The 23,959-nt window shown below is 42.7% G+C and overlaps 1 protein-coding gene across 12 annotated transcripts in view; it reads right to left on the minus strand.

Moving 5' to 3' along the window:
• The window catches only part of MED12L (mediator complex subunit 12L), a 330,165-nt gene that overhangs the window by 222,577 nt on the left and 83,629 nt on the right, over window positions 1–23,959 (minus strand). For all 12 annotated transcript variants that reach the window (XM_039487294.1, XM_039487298.1, XM_039487297.1 and 9 more), the window contains 2 exons: window positions 23,481–23,580; window positions 22,313–22,449 (listed from right to left, as the gene is read on the minus strand). In XM_039487294.1, coding sequence (XP_039343228.1) covers window positions 22,313–22,449; window positions 23,481–23,580 — 237 coding nt within the window. The remainder of the gene's footprint in view (window positions 1–22,312; window positions 22,450–23,480; window positions 23,581–23,959) is intronic.

Raw genomic sequence — 23,959 nt, forward strand, 5'->3', positions numbered from 1 at the left:
TTCGATTTCATTTTTGTGATTTTCTGGATCTTTAGTCCCATGCCAAATAAACTTTATGCTCAGTTCCATCTACTGTAACTGAAGCATGGACCAGTCATTTGGGACAAGAGCTGTTGGATGCTTCTGAGGAAAGGAGACGGATTTCTGTCCTAAAAGAAGTCAGAAAGAGAAAAATAAAGGCCTAGAAAACCTATCAAAGCTACTGGGGAGTCCATGTCCATCACCATGCTGTGCTGTGATGAACCTGGCAGAGGTCGGTTTGGGCAAAGGGAGAGTCCTAAAAACACAGAGTAGGTAAGGTGTGGTAACACCCATGTAATCTGTAGCCAGCTGATAAAACTGAATGGTCTCTGCTAGAGTGGAGGAGGGATGGTATTAGCAAGCCACTGGCAGGGGCGGCTCCAGGCCCCAGCACGCCAAGCGCATGCTTGGAGCGGCAAGTCGCGGGGGGCGCTCTGCTGGTCGCCGTGAGGGCAGCAGGCAGGCTGCCTTCTGTGGCTTGCCTGCAGAGGGTCCGCTGGTCCCGCGGCTTCCGAGGTCCGCCGAAGCCGCGGGACCAGCAGACCCTCCGCAGGCAAGCCACCGAAGACAGCCTGCCTGCCATGCTTGGGGCGGCAAAATGCCTAGAGCCGCCCCTGGCCACTGGTTATTTCCTGTTTATACAAATCCCCACACTGACTAGATGAGGTGGGTTGATTTAACTAAATGTGTTAAAAATTAACCTCAACTTTCCCAATATTAAAAAATTTTAAGACATTACAGATAAGAGCCATTTGCATTTGTCCATATAATGTTTGGTCCAGACTAGTTATAAAAGTCTATATACTTTCTCTGTTTCCTTTGAGAGATTATTTCTCAGAACAAGAGCCTACTCTGTTAGGAAATGTCCCCAGATTAGAGATTGCCAGCTGCTCCCACTCCCCACCCTGGATCAGACTGTGGAGGTGGTGTTGGGTTCTCTGCTCCCATCCCTGATACTGCCAACCCCTTCTTCCTTCCCCTTCCCATTCCTTCTCCTCTTTTGAGCAGCACCTCATAAATATCCACAAAGACTTAGACTGTAAACTGTGTGGGGCAGGGACCATCTTTTTGTTGCATCTTTATTCAGTGCCTAGCCCTATAGTAATACTAATAAATAATAAAATGGAGTTTTCCTCTCCCCCGGAAAGTTTTGCTTTTTGGCAAAAATTGAAATATATAAAGAAAATTTTGGACTGAAATCTCAATTATTTCTGTTTGGAAATGGCCCTTTGGCAGTTATAGTCTGGGGGCCTCATGCTTCCCATAGAGAATAGCAACATGAGGCAATGAGCCTATCGCTCCCATAAGACGCTGCAGCAGCATATCTAAACAGAAAAAAATTGTATTGACGAAAAAAATTAAATTCTGTGGAAAGCAGACTTCATGAAAAATTTAGTTAAAAATCCATTAAAAAACGTGTTGCTCCTCTGTCCATAATAAATATGTTTCTTCAAAGAAATACCTCCAGACCCATAATTACTTGCCTTGCTCATCTCAGAATTATTTCCAGTTTATCAGCATCTTTTTATATTGAAGGACCCAGAAATGAATGAAATATAGTAGCTACCAAATCTCCAGTGACAAATAAAGGAGGACATCGCTGATCTCTAATGTGACACCTGTGAGTATTGCACCACAAAACTACACTAGTTTCTCTTTAAAATGGATTTTTAAAATCCACACTCCTCTCACAGCAAGCTCATACCCAATTTGATCCATCACCCCATGATAGATAGATAGTAATAAAAAACAAAAGAAAAAACGACAGTTTAGTAAATCTCTCGTCACATTGAATATTTTCATTTTTAAAATATTTTCCCCCCTCACATACTGCCTTGCCATTTAGATAGTTGCATCTCATTTTTGGTAATTCCTCCCCATATTTTTAATTTTTCTGCATCTATACAGTGTATACATCTACTACTCTGTCTTCACTTAGTGCTTGAAATGCTCTGAATTTAGCATAATCTGCAAATTAAATAAATGGGCTCTTTACGTCTTCCTCTAGATTATTAATCAAGATTATGTTTGAAGAGTTTAAAAAGTAAAAGGGCTAACATACATGTAACAGCCAGAAAATAAACACATTTTTCAGAACTATTAAAAGTTACAGACCCCCAAGCACTGAAGATTAACTGTTTCAGGATTAATATTTTTTAATCATCCTTTTATTTGCATAAAAGCCATTCACTACAAAAACTATGCTATGTTTCTTACTGAATGGCACATTTCCACATATTACATTGGGCTCAAGCAGGGCAGGCCAGAAAAAGAGATTAAACAGTTTAAAACCATAGAAAATATCAACAGTAAAAAGCAGAATCCTGTAAAATGTAGGGTGGCAAAACATTTCCTTTATCTTTCATAATCAAATGGAACAATCATAGAACCATAGGGTTATAGAAGGGACTGCAAGGGTCACACACACTTCTTCCTGTGGCAGATGAAAACACTTCTCTATAAATAATGATAAACCATATCTTCAAAACCCAGGCAGGAAATACCTACGATATTATAGTTTGAACTTTACACTGACCTGTTCCCCTTTCTGCAAGCAACAGAAAACAAGTTTAAAAAATGGAAGGAGGTGGCTCTATAGCTCAACCAAGGGCAGTCTTAAATTGGGGGAAAGAAAAGTTTCTAAGATCATCAAATCCCTGTAGTTGCAGCATTGCTGTGCTTAGCACAACAGCGCTCCTTTTCCTAGCTGAAGTCTGTACCTCTCCCATATAGATCATCTCTATCTCATCAGTAAGCAGAAAGGATGGCTGCTCCTAGTGCAAACAGATCAAGTGCCTCATTTTCAGCAACGCTTACACCTACAACTGAAGACCTTGATTTTTCAGAACCCTAAGGAAATGATAAAATGTAGACTCCATCAGGAAGACTGCAGGTCATTAAGAGTTCTGTGAGCTCCAATATCAGTAGGGTCAATTACAGTCTTTGGACTAATCAAGGCATCTAGTGATTGGGTTTAGGGGAAACAGAAGGGAGGAGAGACAGAAAGACAAGCTGACAAGAAAATAAACTGCAGAGAAATTAAGAAAATGAGCAAGTCCTGAACAGGTCCCACCATGCCACTTCTTGAGGTGGAACCAGAGTGCAAGCATCCCTAGATGCTTCTATCTTGGGCCAACCTGGGGCACACGTGAAATTTCAAGGACAAAAACGCTGATAAATGAATTTAGGGGAAAATTTCCATAGACTTGCCCAAAAATACATTCACCGGGTACTCCCAGCACAAATATAATGAAATTATTGTTCTTTACAAAAATTATATCCGCACACATAATATGCAAACATTTTCTTCTAAAGATATCTGTGATGGTCAAAACCATCAGACATAGTCATCTGTTATTCTCCTATATTTAAAAATAATATGAAAAATAAAAGAATTTGCACCATGCGGCCAACCCACCTGTGATGCCACCAAGCTCAATGTGCTAGTTTCTTGTTGGCTTAATTCAAGTCCTAGCAAAAGTCCACCCTAACCCAGCCTCAGGTTTATGATGATAATAGTATAATAAATGTTTCAACATACCATATGAAGGAAAGATTATAAAATAAAGAGCAGGGAAAATATTATATAAACAGTTTTACTCATGAAGTTATAAGATTCTATTATGAACATTAATGTTATGATTAAATAAGCAGGAAGTGATCACAAACACGATGAACACATGGGATCAATGATTATTACAGTTGGCCCTTGTCAAATGTCCAGATGTAAAAAAGTTCTTTTCAATTGTCCAAGTGGACAGTGATTCACACATGCAGACTACATATATGTCACTATGAAGATGATAGAACAGATTTGGCACTTCCCCTCCACTACATACAAACACACAAATTACATCTAAGAATGCATTAAATTTGTTTACTTAATGCAACAGGTCATCACTGGTTCCTTCCAGCCTGCATAATTAAGCTTTCTAATAATAATAGTCCCTGGTACACATCAAAGCTCATCCTGAGATAGATACCAGAGAGATAGGTTGTGTGGTACTGACATTTCCCATTTTTCCTGAGTCTACTGAGACTATGAAGACATGCTGGAAAACTGCAAATCCTGCTTTATCAGACACACAGCATCTCTGCTAAGTCCTTGGTGAAATGTAATAATTTACACTATCACATTTCTACAGGCTCTATTAAGGAACCACAGCTCAATTAAGTACTATACCAACTGGAACTAGGGGCCAAGGCTTATCGACTCAAATCCTCTCTTTCATATAATGATTTTTTTTTAAAACCCTCATTAGGAAAGCTTTTCTTCTGCAGTCAGTGTTATCAAATAATAACCTGAAAGTTCAGATTGGCTGCTAAATGAGAGGAGGCACTGTGATTAAAAACAAAAGAACATTCAAACCTTTTACTCTGACACTAAATCGTGGAGGTAGATTTATAAAAAGAATGATGAGATTTATTATACACACACACACACACACACACACACACACACCCCACACAAAAGAACACACCTAGATAATATATATGCCAGTAACATTAATCACAATTTATTTGACTAAAGCCTGTATAATTAACTTTGGTTAGGAAATAGTCCCAAAAAAGAGAGCAAACAAAAACAAAAACAGAGCCAACTGACCCTGTAATCTGAAAGCTAAAATTTCTTTATGAATTGGCTCAAGAACAGCTGTGGCTTCTTGCATTTGAATGATACAGTATTTACACAGGTCCAATTTAAAATTCTACTAGAAGTATACTCTGTATACTTTGCAATAAATTAAAAAAACATGCATTTACGCTACTGAGGACAGCATTGAGGTTGACAAAAGCTACTGTAGATTAAATTAAATCTTTTCCAGTTTCACCCTGAATTTAAACAGATTTTATAGTAGAATTGTCTGAATATTTTAAAAGAGACAATCATTTCTCTTCTTAATGAAGACTTTCAAAAAGTTCTTTATTGGTTTATTTTTCTAGCATTAATAAACTAGAAAAATAGCTTTGTGAAATTGAAAAAGGGAAAACATCTGGTTCTGTTTCTAAGTGTGTAATGTACTTGTTAATATTGTACAACTGCCAGTCTAAATATAAAAATAAATGTTCATTATATATCTACAAAATAAAATTAATGTACATTTTTAGAAAAGTAAGGTGCCAAGAAAAAAAAAAGGAAGCACTAGTTGGTTGCAGTTGATTAAACTCAAAAAACATGGCACTGATTCTACAGCTTCATACTTTTCACTAGCACAGTAAATATGTTTATTCAAAAGACAATCTCTGTTGAACAAAAAGACGCGGCTCCAATTACTTGAAAAACATTGAATTTTCAGATGGGTAAACATTTTAAAGTGCCTACGAACAATGAATTTACATACATGAAGAGCCGTATAAAATAGCTGCATTTCTTAGGCGCTTATCCTGCAGACTTATGTATATTCTTCACTTTATCAGTTGTCAGTTGTATCATTGATATATATGAGACTACTCACAGTGCACAAAAGTATGCGTGTTAAGAGCACAACACCAAAAGTCTTTATTTTATCAATTTAAAGTGATGGAGAAGTTGAGTGCAAAAATACAGCATTTTTTAAATGTCAAGTGCACAACATAATGAACAAATTGTCTACATGATCAATAAGCTTAGGATAGTGAAAAGCATAGCATACCAATTCTTATATATATAGTTTACTTTTCTTGTGCATAAAGGAGCGTATCACATCATCTCATAAAAGCTGTAGCTCAGGACTTCCTGCTTTCTGATGCTATGAATTTTTATTTACATTGTAATTTAGTTAAACATTCAAGTACATCTCCTAAAGGCAATCAGACTCTGGATTCATCTCATCTCCTCTGGGTCTCATCTGAGAATCCTTTGTTCCTGTAAGGGCCCAGGGACTAGAAACCAAGTCTGCAGAGACTGGAATAGTTGATATTCCAACAGTGGCACCCAGAAGCCCATGCAAATGCACAGCCAGGGAGCATAAGAATGGCTGCACTGAGTCAGACCAAAGGTCCATTTAGCCCAGTATCCTGTCTACCAACAGTGGCCAATGCCAGGTGCCCCAGAGGGAGTGAACCTAACGGGTAATGATCAAGTGATCTCTCTCCTGCCATCCATCTCCACGCTCTGACAAACAGAGGCTAGGGACACCATTCCTAACCCATCCTGGCTAATAGCCATTAATGGACTTAAATTCATGGGGGTTATCCAGTTCTCTTTTAAACACTGTTATAGTCCTAGCCTTCACAACCTCCTCAGGTAAGGAGTTCCTCAAGTTGACTGCACTGTGTGAAGAAGAACTTCCTTTTATTTGTTTTAAACCTGCTGCCTATTCATTTCATTTGGTGACCCCTAGTTCTTGTATTATGGGAATAAGTAAATAACTTTTCTTTATCTACTTTCTCCACATCACTCATGATTTTATATACCTCTATCATATCTCCCCTTAGTCTTCTCTTTTCCAAGCTGAAAAGTCCTAGCCTCTTTAATCTCTCCTCATATGGGACCCGTTCCAAACCCCTAATCATTTTAGTTGCCCTTCTCTGAACCTTTTCTAGTGCCAGTATATCTTTTTTGAGATACTGTACACAGTATTCAAGAAGTGTGCGTACCATCAATTTATATAAGGGCAATAAATAATAAAGAGCACTATGGAGAGTAAGTGCTGTAGGAAGTGTTGCCCAAGACACCCCCAGTGATGGTACCCTGCAACCCTCTGATTGGCCAAGCACCCCATTTAACCCCAAGGGTTGCCCCAAGAAGTTATATAGGTAGCCACACAGACTTTGGCCTGCTGCAGCACCAGACCTTGCTTGATCTCTGGTTTCCGACTCCAACCTGACTCTGACCCTGATTCCTACCTCTCAATTTATATACTACATGCTGGAAATTTATTTCTGACACAGTTCATAATTTTATTGTTTTCGTTCTAAAGCACTTAGAACACAGTAATATAGTATACATAGTGTATGTATTTATGACATCATGACAGCGACCACCAAATGGAAGAAAGTTGTGAAAGGAAGATGGGAGAGCCTTTACTCATTATACCAACATACTCTAGGACTGAAGACAAGCCTTGGATTAGAGGTACATGCTACATTGTATTACACATTTGCTTTAAAAAAAAAGCAAACTAGACAACAAAAATTATTTATGAAGAATATTGTCCTTTTAAAACTTTTCTAATAGAAATTCTTTGATCAGTTTGTTTTTTAAAAAACTGTTCATGTTATTAATGTAACAGGGCGGACTTTGCCTCACAAGAGTGATTTTGCGCATTACCGTCCCTTAGACATGAAGGAATTTCATGCTGGACTTCTGAAGCAGAGAAGAAAAATAGACAAGTTTCAAATAAACAGTAATTCAGCATGTACTGATTGAATTATTAAACTTTATAATCTTGCTCAGAATTTATCCCTGCTTTTCCATTGCTTGTTGAACAAGGCTGGAAAAGGTACAGAGAAGGGCAACAAAAGTTATTAGGGGTAAAGAACAGCTTTCAGACGAGGAGAGATTAAAAGACTGGTGTTGTTCTGGCTTAGGATACGTCTATACTACCCGTCAGATAGTAATCGATCTATCGGGGATCGATTTATCGCATCTCGGCTAGACGCAATAAATCGATCCGTGAATCAATGCCCGTACTCCACCTCGGCAGGAGTAAGCAGCATCGACAGGGGAGCCGCAGCAGTCGACTCGCCGCCGTGAGGACGGCCAGGTAAGTCAAACTAAGATACTTCGACTTCAGCTATGCGAATAGCATAGCTGAAGATGTGTATCTTAGTTCGATCCCCCCCCCGAATGTAGACCAGCCCTTAGAGAAGAGACGACCAAGGAAGGATATGAGAGAGGTCTAGAAAATCATGAATGATATGGAGAAAGTGAATAGGGAAGTGTTATTCAACCCTTCACTTAACACAAGAACTTGGGAGTCACCTGATTAAATTAATCGGCAGCCAGGGATGAAAGTGAGCCAGTACAGCATACCGGTAAGAAGCAAATACAAATGCTTTAACATCCCTGCCCCTTTTGCCTCCCGTTGGCGGCCCTGCTGGTAGGATCCATACCAGCAGAGCCACGGATGGGGAAGGGGCAGAGACATTAAAGCACTGCTGTGGCAAAGGACTGTCCTTAAAGCACTACCATGGCAGCACTTTAACATCATTGTCCCCTCCCCCCCAGCCACCGATGGGGGCAGACAAAAAGAGCAGCTGCCCCTGGGCCAGCAATTTAAAAGGGCCCAGGGATCTGGCCTTCGGTACTGCAGCAGCGGCGACCAGAGCCCCAGGCCCTTTAAACCGCTGCTGGAGCCCCAGGCAGCATGGGCCAGAGAGCATGGATGGCGTATGCTGACCCTCAGCCTGGTCCTTCCATTCATGGCCCCTGCCTTCAGGGGGGGCCAGAGCCAGCCCCCATACTGGTAAGTCTAAAGAGTTACTTTCACCCCAGTCGGCAGCTGATTTAAAACATAAGGAAGTACTTTTCACACAACACACAGTCAGCCTATGGAACTCATTGTCAGGGGATGTTGTGAAAGCCAAAAGTATAACTGGGCTCAAAAAAGAATTAGATAAGTTCATGGAAGATGGGTCCAACAATGGGTTATTAGGCAAGATGGTCAGGGACGTAACCCCATAATCCAGGTGTCCCTAATCTTCCAACTGCCAGAAGCTGGGACTGGGTGACAAGGACAGGGCCGGCTCCAGGCACCAGCACAGGAAGCAGGTGCTTGGGGCAGCCAATGGAAGGGGGCAGCACGTCCGGGTCTTTGGCGGCAATTCGGCGGCAGGTCCCTCAGTCCCTCTCGGAGGGAAGAGCCAGCTGCCAAATTGCTGCTGAAGAATGAAGCAGTGCAGTAGAGCTGCCGCTGAAGTGCCGCCGATCACGGCTCCCCGCCTCCCTTCTTTCTCTTCGCCACTTGGGGCAGCAAAAAAGCTGGAGCCAGCCCTGGACAGGGGGTGCGGATCTATCAAAATTGCCCTGTTCTGTTCATTCCTTCTCAGACACCTGGCCCTGGCCACTGTGAGAGATAGGAAACTGGGTTAGATGAACCACTGGTCTGACCCAGTATGACTGGTCTTATGTAGGTTCTAATCCTGCAAACACATACACACTTTGTACATATAAAAAGTCCCACTGAAGTCAAAAGGACTGCCTGTGTATCCCAAAGTGCTTACAGGATTAGGGACTGACCCAGTAATCTCTAGAAATAGACTACCAGTTCAGCTGTCAGATCACTGAATCTAAGGGACAGAGTCAGATCAAATTTGACCTTTAGATGTTGTATATATGAGATTCTATAAAAATCTAAAACAAATGTTTCTATCATTTTTCTTGTTGGCAGCGGCAAGATGTTTTTAAAAGAAAGATAGGTATTATCATACTGTGTTTGTAACAAACACTGTAGCAGTTACTAGCTGAAGAGAATGTGATAGCAAAATTGACTATAAGCAAAAGTTAATGACCAGGCTATTTTCACTGTGCAAAATACATAGAATGCTAATAAAAATCTCAAAAATAGATTCTAAAAAAATTTTAGCCAATATTTTAAAGAAAAGGAATGCCAAAAGTTCAGCTACTAAAACCACATTTGGACACACAGATAAGGGCTTGATCCTCTGCTCATCGATGTCATTGGCAAACTCCCATTAAAGTCAATGGAACAGGACCAAGGCCTAATTGAGCTGTTTTTCAGAAGTGATAAGAATGCAGCAGCTCCCACTGACATCAATTAATTCAATGAAACTTCAGTGTGAGATGGTCAGCACGCTTAAAGATAAGGTCACTTATTGCCTAAACACAGGTTTAGAAACCTAACTTTTAAACACCCTTTCTGAAAATCTTGGCTCATTTTTAATTATCTACGGAGCTTCAGTAATTTATGTTTTTAATCCAATAATGTCCCTTTTAAAATATTATTTCATATGTTTTCAATTATAAATTTCCACATGATAAAATGAACTCTACAATGTGTTCATTTCCTAAGCATCTCTATTGCTTAGATATACTTAGAACAAGGTTAAAAAGTGAATATTTTATTACCCAAGAGGCTGAAACAATTAAAACGATAATTTATAACTTAAACTACCCTCTCTTCTATTTAAAAGAAAGTCCCAACTGCTGAGGGTTGTGACACAAACCAACAAAATCCAGAGAAACCAAAGCTTAGGGGAGAGTGTTTGTTGTACAGACGAAAAAAAAAAAGAGAGATTACTTCCTGGCATGGGAAGAATACAAATTCTCTGGCAATTGTCAAAGGATGAAAAAACCTTTAATAATTTCATTTGTGAAGAGGTCCTTAATGTACCTATGAAAATAGGGAGGGTCCCAGTCCAAATATTTATTCAGGATGCGTTAGACTGAATGTGTGAAAAAGTAGTTTGTCATTTTATAATTGTACATACCTTCAACACCATTTCAGTGATTTTGCCAGGATTCAGGCTTGCATTTAACTACTTTATGGGATAATTCCTAGATGACACATTTTTATGTTCATTTACAGTAATAATAATGCTTGGGCATTATGCAGAGCTTTTCATCTTCAAAGCACTTTACAAACGTTAGCCTTCATCCATCCCCTTCTAAAGTAAACGTTCATGGTTTATAAGAATAACTATTAATAGCATCTTGGAGATATTCAATAAAATAAAATTCACCCATATTTGCGCAAAACTGAAGTAAACTGCTGTAAACAGGAAGCCACAAGGTTGAAAGGGAGGCAATATCCTCTCCACAGCCTAACGCCAGAAACCGGTGGAGGCCCACAGTGCTCACTCAAGCCACTGGGCTTGAACAGAGAGCATGGTCCTGCTACATTTCCATACAGAGATTTTGGATGCTGGACCCATATAACTGTAAACCCACTCACCAACCGTGGCCCATCTCACAAGCCTCCTCCCTGTTGACTTTCATAGAGCCAACATAAAACCTAGTTCTACTGTGTGTGAAAGGGGTACCAAATCTCCCTGTGTGCTCACTTGGCAGCTACTCAAGCCCCATATTAGGGAACGATAGCAATTCACTGCACTGGAGGCAGGGCGATTATACAGCTCCTATGGAGCTGGATGAATTTTACTCTAAATGCCCAGTTACGTCTGTTGCAGCCCATGAAAGTTATCTTCAGTCAAATATATAAAATGCTGAGTGGGTCATTAAGAAAAAAAACATTTTCAAAACAAATTGGCCATTGAACCTATTTATATTTAGGAGAAAAAGCCAACCCAAAGTGTCCTCATCTAGGTTTAAATTTCAACAAAGGCTCAGATTAGTTATTGCTTTATCTGCACTAGATTGCCTACGCATAGTTGGAGCAATATTTATTTAGGGCAGGAAGTCAAATCAAATACACAGAGAGGCATTTGTTTAAAATGCCAGCAAAAACCAAAAGCAATGTAGTTACCTGACTATCAACCGCTAAGCACTCTGAGGTCTAGAAAGAAAGAGTGCAAACTGCAGCTCAGCTGGAATGCCCCAACCACAGCACTTATAAAGGAAAGCAGCTAATCAATGCCATCCAGCACCCTCAGAAGCTGAGCGGGAGCATGGTGCTGATGTTCACTTTTGAGAGAGGCCATGCTAGGCATTTCCACCCACCCTCTACATGGTCTTGCTATTTTCACTACTACCAGCGATTGTTGTTGGCGGCTCCCAACACAAATGTCAGCGCTAGTTAAAAAAAAAATGCCAACTGCTAGTTCCTATGAACATAGAAACAGGAATAATGACTGCAAAACCTTAGATGCTTTGTCTGCTATCACAGAAAGATTACGGTTGGTCTGGCAAGTCCACTTCTAGTGTCAAGAGGCAGAAAGGACTAGAGGAACCACAAAAATGTGTCACACTCAGAAGCAAAAGTACCAGCATTACCGTGGAGAAAGGAGATGGATAACAGGTGAGGAGAAAAGTTACACACTCCTACAAGAGAAGAAAAGGGCAAAGGACCTTTACTTACATGCAGTATCTGACAGAGGGCTCTGTTCCACTCCTATTTATATCATTGCAAATCTGAAGTAACTCCAGTAAAGTCAAAGAGTTACAGTGATGTAAGGCCAATGTGGAAATAAACAACCTCAGGTCAGACTACTCCACTCAGACTCTTAATATCTGTCTTTACAATTATGGTGTCACCACAGGACTAAGATGTCCAACAATTGGCACCTTGACAATAGGTAACTGGACTGTTCTTGAAATGCACAGAGATTAAAAAGGGACCCGGGGTGGGATTTATAGGAATCTGTCGGGCTTTTCAGTATTCAGAATAAATTATGGCAAAGTACTGAGAGGAACATATATTGATGAGCTGAAGTCTCATAACAAATATCAAGATAAATCACCTTCTAAACTATTTTTGTTAGGACCTACGGACTAAAATGCAACATTCGCTTGTAAAAATGACTTTTGTGTAACATTGATCTGTAACTATCAATTTTTCCGTAGGAGGGAAAAAAAGCAATAACCTAAACAATAACTAATTTTACACACTTTTATAGAAAACTACACAAGAAAAAAAACACCATGTAAAACAATATTTACCACTTACGTAGTGTTTTTCATCTGATTATGTCAGTGTGTAGATAAGCACAGAGATGAAGATGTAGATGAAGCATACAGAGGTTAAGACTAAAGTTTTCATTAGGCTCCACCATAATTTTTGTTATGCTGTTTGGGGGTGTTTTATTCAAGTCACAGAAGGCTAAATTTTCATAGCTGCTGGGCGCCCACAATTCCCATTGACTTCAGTTGGATGTAGGCGTCTTAAAACTAGGGTATTTAGATACTGAGTATCCAAAATTAGGGGACAGTTTTGAAATCTCTGGCCTAAATGACTCGGTGAGAGACAGTAACGAACGGACCACCAGTCTCCTGGCTCCCACTGTGGTGCCCCAACCACCAGACCATACTGCCTGATAAGCTCAGTTAAACTGTCACTTTCAAGTCATGGCACTATCAAAGAGAGTTGCATGCCACATGGTGTAGCAGCAGCAGCATTATTGTACTTTTTAAGCTACCTAGAAGAGAAACTCACAAAAGGGGAAATCCTGCCATCCTTTTCCCTCACACACAGTTCTGGACGTAGTGATACCAGTGCCTTTCCATTTAATTGTGAAGGATGGGAGATGAGGAAGTATTTGGAGAGCCTGTGCAGACAGTAATACCCCCTGAGCAGACCATGGCTTCCTTGGCCAGGCTCTTGACATCCGTGCCTGGCAGATGTCCTTCCCTGCAGGTTTTGGAGGGTCAAGCATGGAAGCGCACTATGTGCAAAAGCACAGTGTGCATCCCTGAGCATCTACACAGCCACTCCATGGCCCTGCGGGGATGAGGATGAGAATTCCTTTATTCACAATCCCATGGGACAATTCAGTACACAGCCCCATTACTCAGGCTGTGCAGAAGGTTGATGATTTTGCCCAAACTAAATTCCAGTGCACAAACATGAAAAGGAAGTTATGGGATTACTTTAAAACCAGATAGTTGCTAGTCATGCAAGTCAAGCAACTGCTGCTGAGTGTTAAACATAATTTATGACTTCCATACATCTTGTTGCAACCCTACACCTAAGTTCCAGAACAGGGGTAGGCAACCTCTGGCACTTCAGTGGCACTCACACTGCCTGGGCCTGGCTACTGGTCCAAAGGGCTCTGCATTTTAATTTAATTTTAAATGAAGCATCTTAAACATTTTTAAAAACGTATTTACTTTACGTACAACAATAGTTTGGTTATATATTATAGACTTATAGAAAGACCTTCTAAAAACGTTAAAATGTATTACTGGCACGTGAAACCTTAAATTAGAGTGAATAAATGAAGACTCGGCACACCACTTCTGAAAGGTTGCCGACCCCTGGTCCAGAAAGAAATTGGTACTATATCCCTGTGCATTAGGCTGCCTTTGTGGGATACTGCCTCAATGTTTCTAAGGGCCCTATTTTTAATCCAAACCTCCAGAGGCATTTTAGCAGCTAAAAGGGAGGGATTAAAAGGCACTCTTACTATACTTAACCACTCATTTGAAATCTAGCTGATTTTAGTAAACATTTAATCTTGCTTAAAATTGCCTGACTGGAATGGAGGGCTGCCCACACAATATTTTTTTTTAAATATTACACCTGTGTCATAATATTTATAGCACTAGTCATTTCTGAGCCGAGCACAACAATTCTACAGATATACATGCAATCTCAAATTACATATCAAGCTGCATGGACACACAGTTTTTTTTAAAAATCTTCGCTGATACAATTTTTTGCTTGGGGGTTGGTTATCATGGAACACACAATTGCTGTTAAGTCAATGGAAAGTAGCTGTTTCAGTCATATTTACCTCTGCTGTATCATATATACTTAGGGCCCAATTCTATCACACTGCTCAGAATTAGAAGCAATTCCACTCAAGTCAGTGGAGCTGAACTGTTGTAAATGAACTGTTGGCGTGAACTGTTAATCACTGTGCTTAGCATAACACACTCACTCTCTCATCATATGAATTTCAGTAAGGCATTATGAGATAAAAATAGTAGGAGAGCTCAGACCATATGCTTTGGTTTTAAAGAATTCACCGGAGTAGTACTATGATAACAAGGAACTGAAGAGACAGCTTCTTGTTAAATATCAGGGCTGGTCCACATTACCTGCTGGATCGAAGGGGCAGCAGGTGGGGGGGGGGGGTGTCGATTTATCGCATCTAGTCTAGACGCGATAAATCAACTGCCGAGCACTCTCCCGTCGACTCTGGGACACCACCAGGGCAAGAGGCGCAGGCGGAGTCGACAGGAGAGCGTCAGACATTGACTTACCACATTGAAGACACCGCGGTGAGTAGATCTAAGTACGTCGACTTCACGTAGCTGAAGTTGCGTAACTTAGATTGATCTTCTCCCACCACCCCTCGCCAGTGTAGACCAGGCCTCAGAGACAGACAGATTGAACACTGCTTTTTGGTCTGTACACAAACAGTTGGGTAAATCTACTGTATCTCGCATGAAAGCAAGCATAAGGCAAAGAGAGTATGTGTGCTCTAGTCTCTGATCACATCAGAGTGGTTTTTTTTTATTTTGTTGTTTTTTTTTGTTTCCTCAAGCCAATTTGCTCAAAGTTAGTAATGCAGAGACCATCACCCTGCTAAGGTACAGATATAGTCAATCAGAAACCAGGAACAATCGGTCATCTCCTGCTTAAAGTTTCACTTCATCAATATGGTATCTATTCCCCCCAATGCAGCTGTGAGCCAACTAGTCCTGGTCACAAAATGAAGATAGATTATGAATACAGTCTGGGTCTCTCTAATTAGAGCACATCCTAACAATGTTATGGCCAACACACTCTCCCATCCTCCATCTCTGCTGATCACTCCCCTCCCGCCTGAAATGCTGTCCTCCCTTGCCTTTTGTGATGCCGTCCTCCCTGGTTCTCCTCCTGCCTCTCCCACAATGACTCTTTTGGTGGGCAGAACTGCACCCACTTTCTGCAAGTATCCCACAGAGGCCTCAGTATTTAGTCCACTCTGCCCCCTCTAGAGCCTCATTTTCGGTGACCTCATCTATTCACGCAGTTTCAAAATACAATCTTTATGACGATGATTCTCCAAATCAGCCTGCCCACTGTCTTACTCAATCCATTTATGTACCTCCTCCCCTGCAAACATCACTGTAATTCAAACATGCATAGCCAAAGCTGAACCCCTATTTTTCAGCCCATAGCTTCTTCACTTCCCCATTCTCTGTCACTGATGCCATTTACACACACACACACACACTCACTCCAAGGGAGGTCTTCTGCAATTCCCCCTCTCAGCTACCCCATGTGCTCACGAAGCTGGTGAGACCATCTGTCTGGCCCAGTCTGACTACATCACCTCCCTCTTGATCCTCTACTTCTCCACTGCATCAAAGTTTAAACTTCAAGGCCCTACCTTACACTTTCACTCAACACCTTTGCTTCTCCACACTTGCCTTGTCACATTACCCCCAGCTCTAAAACTCTTCCAGCCTTGATGCCCCATCATTCATTTTCCCCACAACCACTTCCACATTTGTTTTGTCACACTACCTCCATGCTTGGAGTGCGCTTCCTCAACTGGTTTACCAGGCCACTCCACTACCCTCATTAAAATCTCTCCCTAAAAGCCATTTGTTCCATTGCATCTGAAAGAAATAAAAATATTTATTTTTACTTCTTCCATTAAAAAAAAAAAATCTTTCCTGGAACCAATAAAATATGTTGGTGGCAAAGCACCACTCCAAACATGCATGTATGTTGGGTCACCTGTTTTTTTTTTTGGTCTCTTCAATTCTAAAGTCTTCTTAGCAGGGGGTGCATCTTCCCTGTATTTTCTGTACAGTGCCTAGCACTTTTGGGGCACTCCTATAGTGTAAAACAAACACTACCATAATTTACTATTTTCATGATGAAGTTTTGCAATTCACCAACCATGGAAGTAGGAAAAAAATGCCATACATGCTACAGTGGCTTCCCATCAATGAGGGATAGCACATACAGTCCTTTATACTGAATTTTGCTTTAAATCAGGGGTAAGCAACCTAAGGTACGTGTGCCAAAGGCGGCATGCGAGCTGATTTTCAGTGGCACTCACACTGCCCGGGTCCTGGCCACCGGTTCAGGGGGCTCGGCATTTTAATTTAATTTTAAATGAAGTTTCCTAAACATTTTAAAAGCCTTATTTACTTTACATACAACAATACTTTAGTTATATATTATAGACTTGTAGAAAGAGACCTTCTAAAAATGTTAAAATGTATTATTGGCATGCGAAACCTTAAATTAGAGTGAATAAATGAAGACTCGGCACACCACTTCTGAAAGGTTGCCGACCCGTTTTAAATAATTGTTAGTGTGCAGATACTCTGGTGCTGTGAGCACAATAAAAAACAAGGACAGGCCACAATGTTACATAAATGGTTAGCTAAAAATAGGAGTACAAGCATAAGCCCATGATTGAGAGCTTCTTGTTGCAAACACAGGGACTGAAATCAAGACAAGATACAAGTCGGAGGCATTCTAGCTGAGTATGGATCTATCATCTCTTGAGTAGGTGACTTATACCAGCTGTACTTCATCTTTACCTTTGTGTAGAAGTAAACTTGCAAGGCCCGTAAAGGTGCCTAATAACAAACTGCCACCTAGTGGCTCAACTGCACTTTCCTAAATTATGTACAAGGTACATGGACTAACTAATACAGAGACCACGATTTACATTATACGCATGGTCACCATACACCTGTCAGTTATTAAGATGCAGGAGCTCTCTGAAAGTCAGTGTGCAGATGACAACATACATCATAAGTGGTAATTTTTTCCACTCTTAAAAACTCAAATATCAGATAATACTCAAACACTGGAAAAACAGCCCATCAGAAATACAAGGCTCTCCCACTTCCTGTTAGTCAACTTACGCATCATATCAAGCAGCAAGTTACAATTCTTTGAAAACCCTAATCAGGTTCTGCTAGTTTAAGGGATCACTTTGCAATTTAACATAAGCCTAGGAGCCAATCAGGAAGGACAGGAGGGGAAAACTAAAGTCTCTAAACTAACTGGCATAAATGTGTTTATTTCTTCCTAATTCCTCTAACCAGCTGATGCGATATAACCAACGCCCAAGTATGTTTGACTTCAACAGTTTACTGTGAAAATGCCTCATAACCACCACCATATACTGGAATAAAGTTTCCATTTCAAAGCCTTCAGAAAATGGCCTGTTTTTAGGGCGGGGGCGGGCAAACTTTTTGGCCTGAGGGCTGCATTGGGTTTCATAAATTGTATAGAAGGCTGGTTAGGGGAGGGGGTCGTGGCCCGGCCCACACTTCCTATCAGCCCCCCCGGGATTCCTGCCCCATCCACCCCCCACCCCGTTCCCTGACGGCCCTCTGGGACCCCTGCCCCATCCACACACCTCTGCTCCCTGTCCCCTGGCCGCCCCCACACCCCACCACCCCATCCAACCCCTCCTCTCATCCCTGCCCCATCCAACCACCCCTTTTCCCTGTCCCCTGACTGCCCCTGGGGACCCCTGCCCCATCCAACCCCTTCCCCTTCCTGACTCCCAGGCCAGGAGCTCGGCCGGATGTGGCCCACAGGCTATAGTTTGCCCACCTCTGTCTTAGGGTGACCAGGCATTCAGGACCCCAGTGGCTCTGGTCAGCACCACTGACTGGGCCATTAAAAGCCCGGTCGGCGGTGCTGCGGGGCTAATACAAGCTAGTCCCTACCTGTCCTGGGCACCACGCTGTGCCCTGGAAGTGGCCAGTAGGTCCGGCTCCTAGGTGGGGGGGTACGGGGCTCCGTGCACTGCCCCCACCCTGAGCATCAGCTCCATACTCCCATTAGCCGGTTCCCAGGCAATGGGAGCTAGGGGAGGTGGCAGTGCCTGCAGGCAAGAGCAGCACACTCTGTGGAGTTTCCAGCCCCGCCGCCCCAGAAGCCAGACCTGCTGACTACTTCCAGGGCGCAGCATGGACCCAGGACAGGCAGGCAGCCTGCCTTAGTCCCGCAGCACCACCGACCGGGAGCCGCCCAACGTAAGTTCGTGCCCCACCCCAGAGCCCACACTCCCATTTAGAGCCCTCACCCCTTCCCACACCCCAATCCCCTGCCCCAGCCCAGTGAAACTGAGTGAGGGTGAGGGACAGAGAGCCACCGAGGGAGGGGGAATGTAGTGAGTGGGGGCAGGGCCAGGCCTTGGGAAGAGGCAGGGGCTCTGGGAAGGGAAGGGGCTACGGTATTCAGTTTTATGCCAATAGAAATTTGGCAACCCTACCTGCTCTGCAAAGGAAGGGCCAGATTTTAAACAGAAAAGTTCAGCATCCAGAACTGGGGCCAAATTTTCAAGAGAGCTCAGCTCCCATTTAGACACCAAAAATAATGGTGGGGGGGGGTGTTTGTTTTCAAGAGAGCTCAACACATTTGGTACTAAGCTCCTTTGAAAAAAATCTGGCCCTAAGTGTCACAAAGGTTGCTGCTGGGCACAAAACTTTTCTGAATACTCTCACCCCACACATACAGGAACAAAAGGGTGCACAAGCCAATAGTTACTGATATACATAGGCCTTGGCTACACTTGCCGCGCGGGTCGACGCGGTGAGTTCGACTTCTCGGAGTTCGAACTATCGCATCTAATCTAGACGCGATAGTTCGAACTCCCCGCGCGCTCCGGTCGACTCCGGAACTCCACCACTGTAAACGGCGGTGGCGGAGTCAACCTTGGAGCCGCGGACTTCAATCCCGGGCTCCAAGGACGGGTAAGTAGTTCGAACTAGGGTACTTCGAGTTCAGCTACGCTATTCGCGTAGCTGAACTTGCGTACCCTAGTTCGACCTCCACCCTTAGTGTAGGCCAGGCCTTAGTAAGAGCCCAAGATCACTAAAAAGAAGTTACAGGGAGTCAAACAATTGGTTTGAAACATCTATTCCTTGGACAGGGCAAAGTGCTAACCCCCACTCACTATCTTTTACTTACACACACATACACACCCCGTGTGGGTGCAATGCTCAGCCTGACCTCACACTGTGGACCCGCTTCTGCAGCATCCCTCTGCTCCCAGCTTTGCCTGCCTGGGACATGCACATCAAGAAGACCTCCCCTCCTCCCCTCAGAATCATAGGAGCAGATCTGGCAGTTTGGAACAGTGAATCTGGTATGCAGAACACAGGCAGAAAGGCACAAAGAGGGTCAGAGAGGCCAGGAGGAAGTCAGCCCAGGTGGAGAGCCAGGAGAAAGTGGTGGTACAAAGAAATGCTGGAGATATGTGAGGGGAGAGAAGAGGCAAGAGTGAGGGTAAAAGGAGAGCAAGAGGAGACAAACAGGTGCCAGAAGAGAAAAATAATGGGAATGACAAAACAGACCATAAAAGAGAAAAAGAAAAAGAAAAAAAGAGAAGCAGACACACAATAAGGATGGAGAAATTCCATCTTGCTGCCAGCAATGCCATTTTGTAAAATATAGACAGATGAGGAGGACTCAGTTCAGACCCGGGGAAACACAGGAGCAATAAGGAAGAGCCAAATAACCTGACCCAAAGAAGGAACATGAAAAGAAAATGCTAAATGCTAGGAGCAGCAAAGGGTGCCACTTTTCTTGTAGTTTAAGAGTTTCAGACTTTTGTTGGGGAAAACTCCCAGCTTCTTCTCCATGATTGAGAACCCTCAGCAAATTCATCTTCTTGCTTTAACATTTCTTCTTCCTCTCTCTTTCCCCACCATCATTTCAGTCTGACTCCACTGAAGTAAATGCCTCCTCTTGGACCCGAGCAGAACAATAAATCCTTCCAACCATCCACATACAGGAGTCTAATATATGTAGTTTGAAGGGGATCTTTCTGTAGTTCTAAAATTACCAAACTATGTAAGGGCCACAATTGTCTATTTATACACAAAACAACCACTAGAATCAAATGTGTTGAAAGGTTCTGTACCAGTATCTACTTAACTATTTAATCCACTTTGTAATTGGATCCATATGTACTGAAACTAGGGGTGCTGGAGGTGTGGTAGCACCCAGTGCCTTGAAGTGGTTTCCATTATATAAAGGGTTTACAGTTTGATTCAATGGCTCGCAGCACCTTCTGTACAAATTGTTACAGCATCCCTGCCTGGATCCCAATTTTCACTTTGCTACAGGAACCTAAAGGCTTGATCCATCAAAACCTTACTCACAAGTCATATTTGCATGAAATTTCAGTGGAACACTTGCATGAGTAAGGATAACAGAATACAGTCCTAAATTAATCTTAATACAGCAAGGGATGACGAAGGAAGGGAGTGGAAGATCATGCAATAGGCTTAAACACTCTGAGTGAGCGCCTGATTCCTCGGACGTCAACAGCAAAACTCCCATTGGAACAGGATTTTACACCTATGTATATGCTTTTCAGTTAATTCTATTTTATTTTCATCTAATTAATTTAATATATCAGAATTTGCAGCTGGCAACCAGAATAGAGACTGTGGTGATAGAATTCCTGTTACAACACACATATAATGCCCTATAGTCATGCTGTGAAATTATATAAATGAAGGATTTGTTTATTAGGCTGAAGGCAGCTTTGACAGATTCTTGGAACTGTTTGAAGTGGATAGTGCTGGACTAACACATTATGAGCAGAAGTTTGATCCCATAGCCTTCTGCAGAACCTATTTCACTGACCCTGGGCCAGAGCAAGTGGGGGGGGGCTCCTTCCCACCCCATTCATCTGTAGTCCCGCCCCGTAGTGCCCCTTCCATCTATGGGCCTACTCACACCCGACCCCTTTCTGCCCCTTCCCTGGGACACCATCCCTATGCCACCCAGCGGTTCCCCCCACCATTCCGACCTCCCCATGACCCATTTGCTCCTTTCTCCCCTCCCCCCCGCCCACTGCAGCAGCCACAAGGCTGGAAAAGCTCTGTCCCTGAGCCATAGCCCCTGGGCCGTAGCAGGGAGTGAGAGCTCCTCTAGTCCCGGGGCTGCAGTGGAGGTCTGGGTGCCACACTTCTGCAGGGGACCAGGATCGGGGTGCTGGGGCTTCTCCCGCCCCGCCCTTCTACCGGAGACCAGGGTCAGGGCACTGGGGGCTTCCTCTGCCAGAGACAGGGTTGGGACCCACTGTGGGGGCTACCCCTGCCTGGGGGATTCTGCCAGGGAGTCTTCTCCCGTCACATGCCTTCTGCCAGGGTCAGGATCACAGGGGGTGGGGCTTCTGCTGGGGACGGGAGAGGCACTTCTGGGGGAGGCACTGATGGGGGGAGGGCTTCCCCCATCCTGCAGCTTCTGCCAGGTGCAGGGGGTGCTGCTGTGGGGGCAGGGTCTGGGAGTGAGGGGGCTTCCTCCACCCCACCTGCTGAGCAGAAGCCAGGGGCCTCCAGTTCTCCGGGGCCCCTGGGCCCGAGCCCCATGGGCCCAGTGGCTAATCCGCCTCTGTCCAGAGCACCAGTAAGCCTCTTGGAGCAGCCCCAGGGGGAATGTGATCTGGGGTTCCTAAAGAGGATTATTAAAAATAATAATATGAGTTGTACCTGTTGAGAGGGGATAGTTTGAGGGAAGCAGCGGGTTGGGAATCTCTCCTTTCCCTCTATTCACAATGAGGGGGAAGGGAGCTATGCCAGTGGAGAAAGAGTATTCCTTATAAAAAAGGGCTTAGCTCATATAACACTAAAGAAGTCTCATAACAACGAGGAACCATTTTTTCCTAACAACTTTATCAGCCAATGCATGTAAACTAAACAAAGACATGAAAGTTTAGGGCCAAACTTTTCTAAAATAATTGAAATGAATAAGGGAATCATGAGCCTACAATTTTTGAAGTTGGTTGGGAGAACATTAATTACCTCTTGGTTATCTTTGTTCTGGTTTGCCCAAAAAATCTTGTGATAAAGAGTCTCCATTGAATTGCTGGAATCTGATCTGTCAAAACAGTGTCGATCCAAGACCTCCAGTGTATGCAAAACTCGGCTGATGGTGACCCCTAGGTATGGAAGTTTAAAAAAAAAAAGTAACCAAATAGTTTACCAGAAAAATTCTTTGTTAAATCTAAGTCTTCACTGGATATACACAGCACTAATGTCTGGGTAAAATGGACACAAAAGCCATCTCCACCCCATCCCTAAAAAGGAGGGAAGTTGAATTTTACGTTTATGGTACTATGAAAGTGCTAATTTGGGTGGCTGATATGATGACATGGACACTTGTCCTCAGCCAACATGACTAAAATCAAATTAACTTCCCCACTGGTCTCTGAAAAGCAAAAAAAAAGGAGTAGTCAGTCACTATCAACCTGGGCTAGATTTGAACCAATGACTTAAGACCAAAGGCTCTCACTCTCTATCAATCCTCTGAGCTACTGCAGCCCACCAAAGCTGTAGAAGGTAATGTTTAGTGAGAAATAGCTGATCCAGTTATGAAAGATGTGGTATGCTAAATACTTTCTTGTATTCTAAAAATACATCTAGATATTAACCAGATCCTGTCTGTTACCAGAAATCCATGCACATACACACCCTACTATTAAAACTGAAAGTTTCTCTAGTCCTTAGGTGGTGTCCTCACTGCCCTTCTTGGAACACTCCCACCCACAAGGATCTTTACATCCTCCCTTCTCACAGTGACCAACCATACAGTTCAGATGGGTTACATACGGTTTCCCTCAGGAGCCCAAAACCACTAAGCCCTGTGTCAGCAGGAGAGTCATGGAAGATTATCCCCTATGGACTGAGGAGGCTATTTCTGCAAATTTCATATCCCCACTTGGTCCAAGAGTTTAGGATTCACTAAGCCCAGAACCTGAATTGTAATGGTCTCTCCCGACTAACATTTATGCTAACACACCACCAATCCAAAAACGAAAAAAATACATGGGGCCTGTTACTTTGTGTCAGTCTATCAAATCTACGCCTAAAATTAATCACAACGTGATGTAGTCAAGCCCAAACACACACAAATATGCAAAACCTAGGACCCAAATTTTTCAAGATTTACTTTGCATTTGATTTGCTTTACCTGCCGTTGATTCTTGGCACTTGTCAAAAGACCATCGCACCTCCACAGCACAACCTCGTTGTTTTATCTGCTGTTCTACTTCATAAATCTTTGCCCGAACCTAAAAAGATTATTGTTGCTCATTAGCTAGTGGCTGGGAAGCCACAATTCTCATCTCAAGCACATTTCTCTACCTTACTTATGCATACAACAGTGTATCACAATGTTTCCTATATTAGGAAAAAAGTACCCTCAAGCACAGAATGTTCAACTGATTTGATTTTTTTTAAACATTATCTATACTGAAATATCTTCCTTTCAGGACTTTCACTCATACAGTATTGTTGGGTTGAATGTAAGTTTTCAGGTCATGAATGTTTCATTTTACTGGCAGCTGCAACAAGTCTGCTGTTTTTTGTTTTGTGCCATTAAATAACATCAATTTAAATTAACTCAAGATCTTTACTTTGAAAGCATTAACAATACTGCAATTCAAATGC

The sequence above is a fragment of the Mauremys reevesii genome, linkage group 9 (assembly GCF_016161935.1).
Source record: "Mauremys reevesii isolate NIE-2019 linkage group 9, ASM1616193v1, whole genome shotgun sequence".
NCBI lineage: Eukaryota > Metazoa > Chordata > Testudines > Geoemydidae > Mauremys > Mauremys reevesii.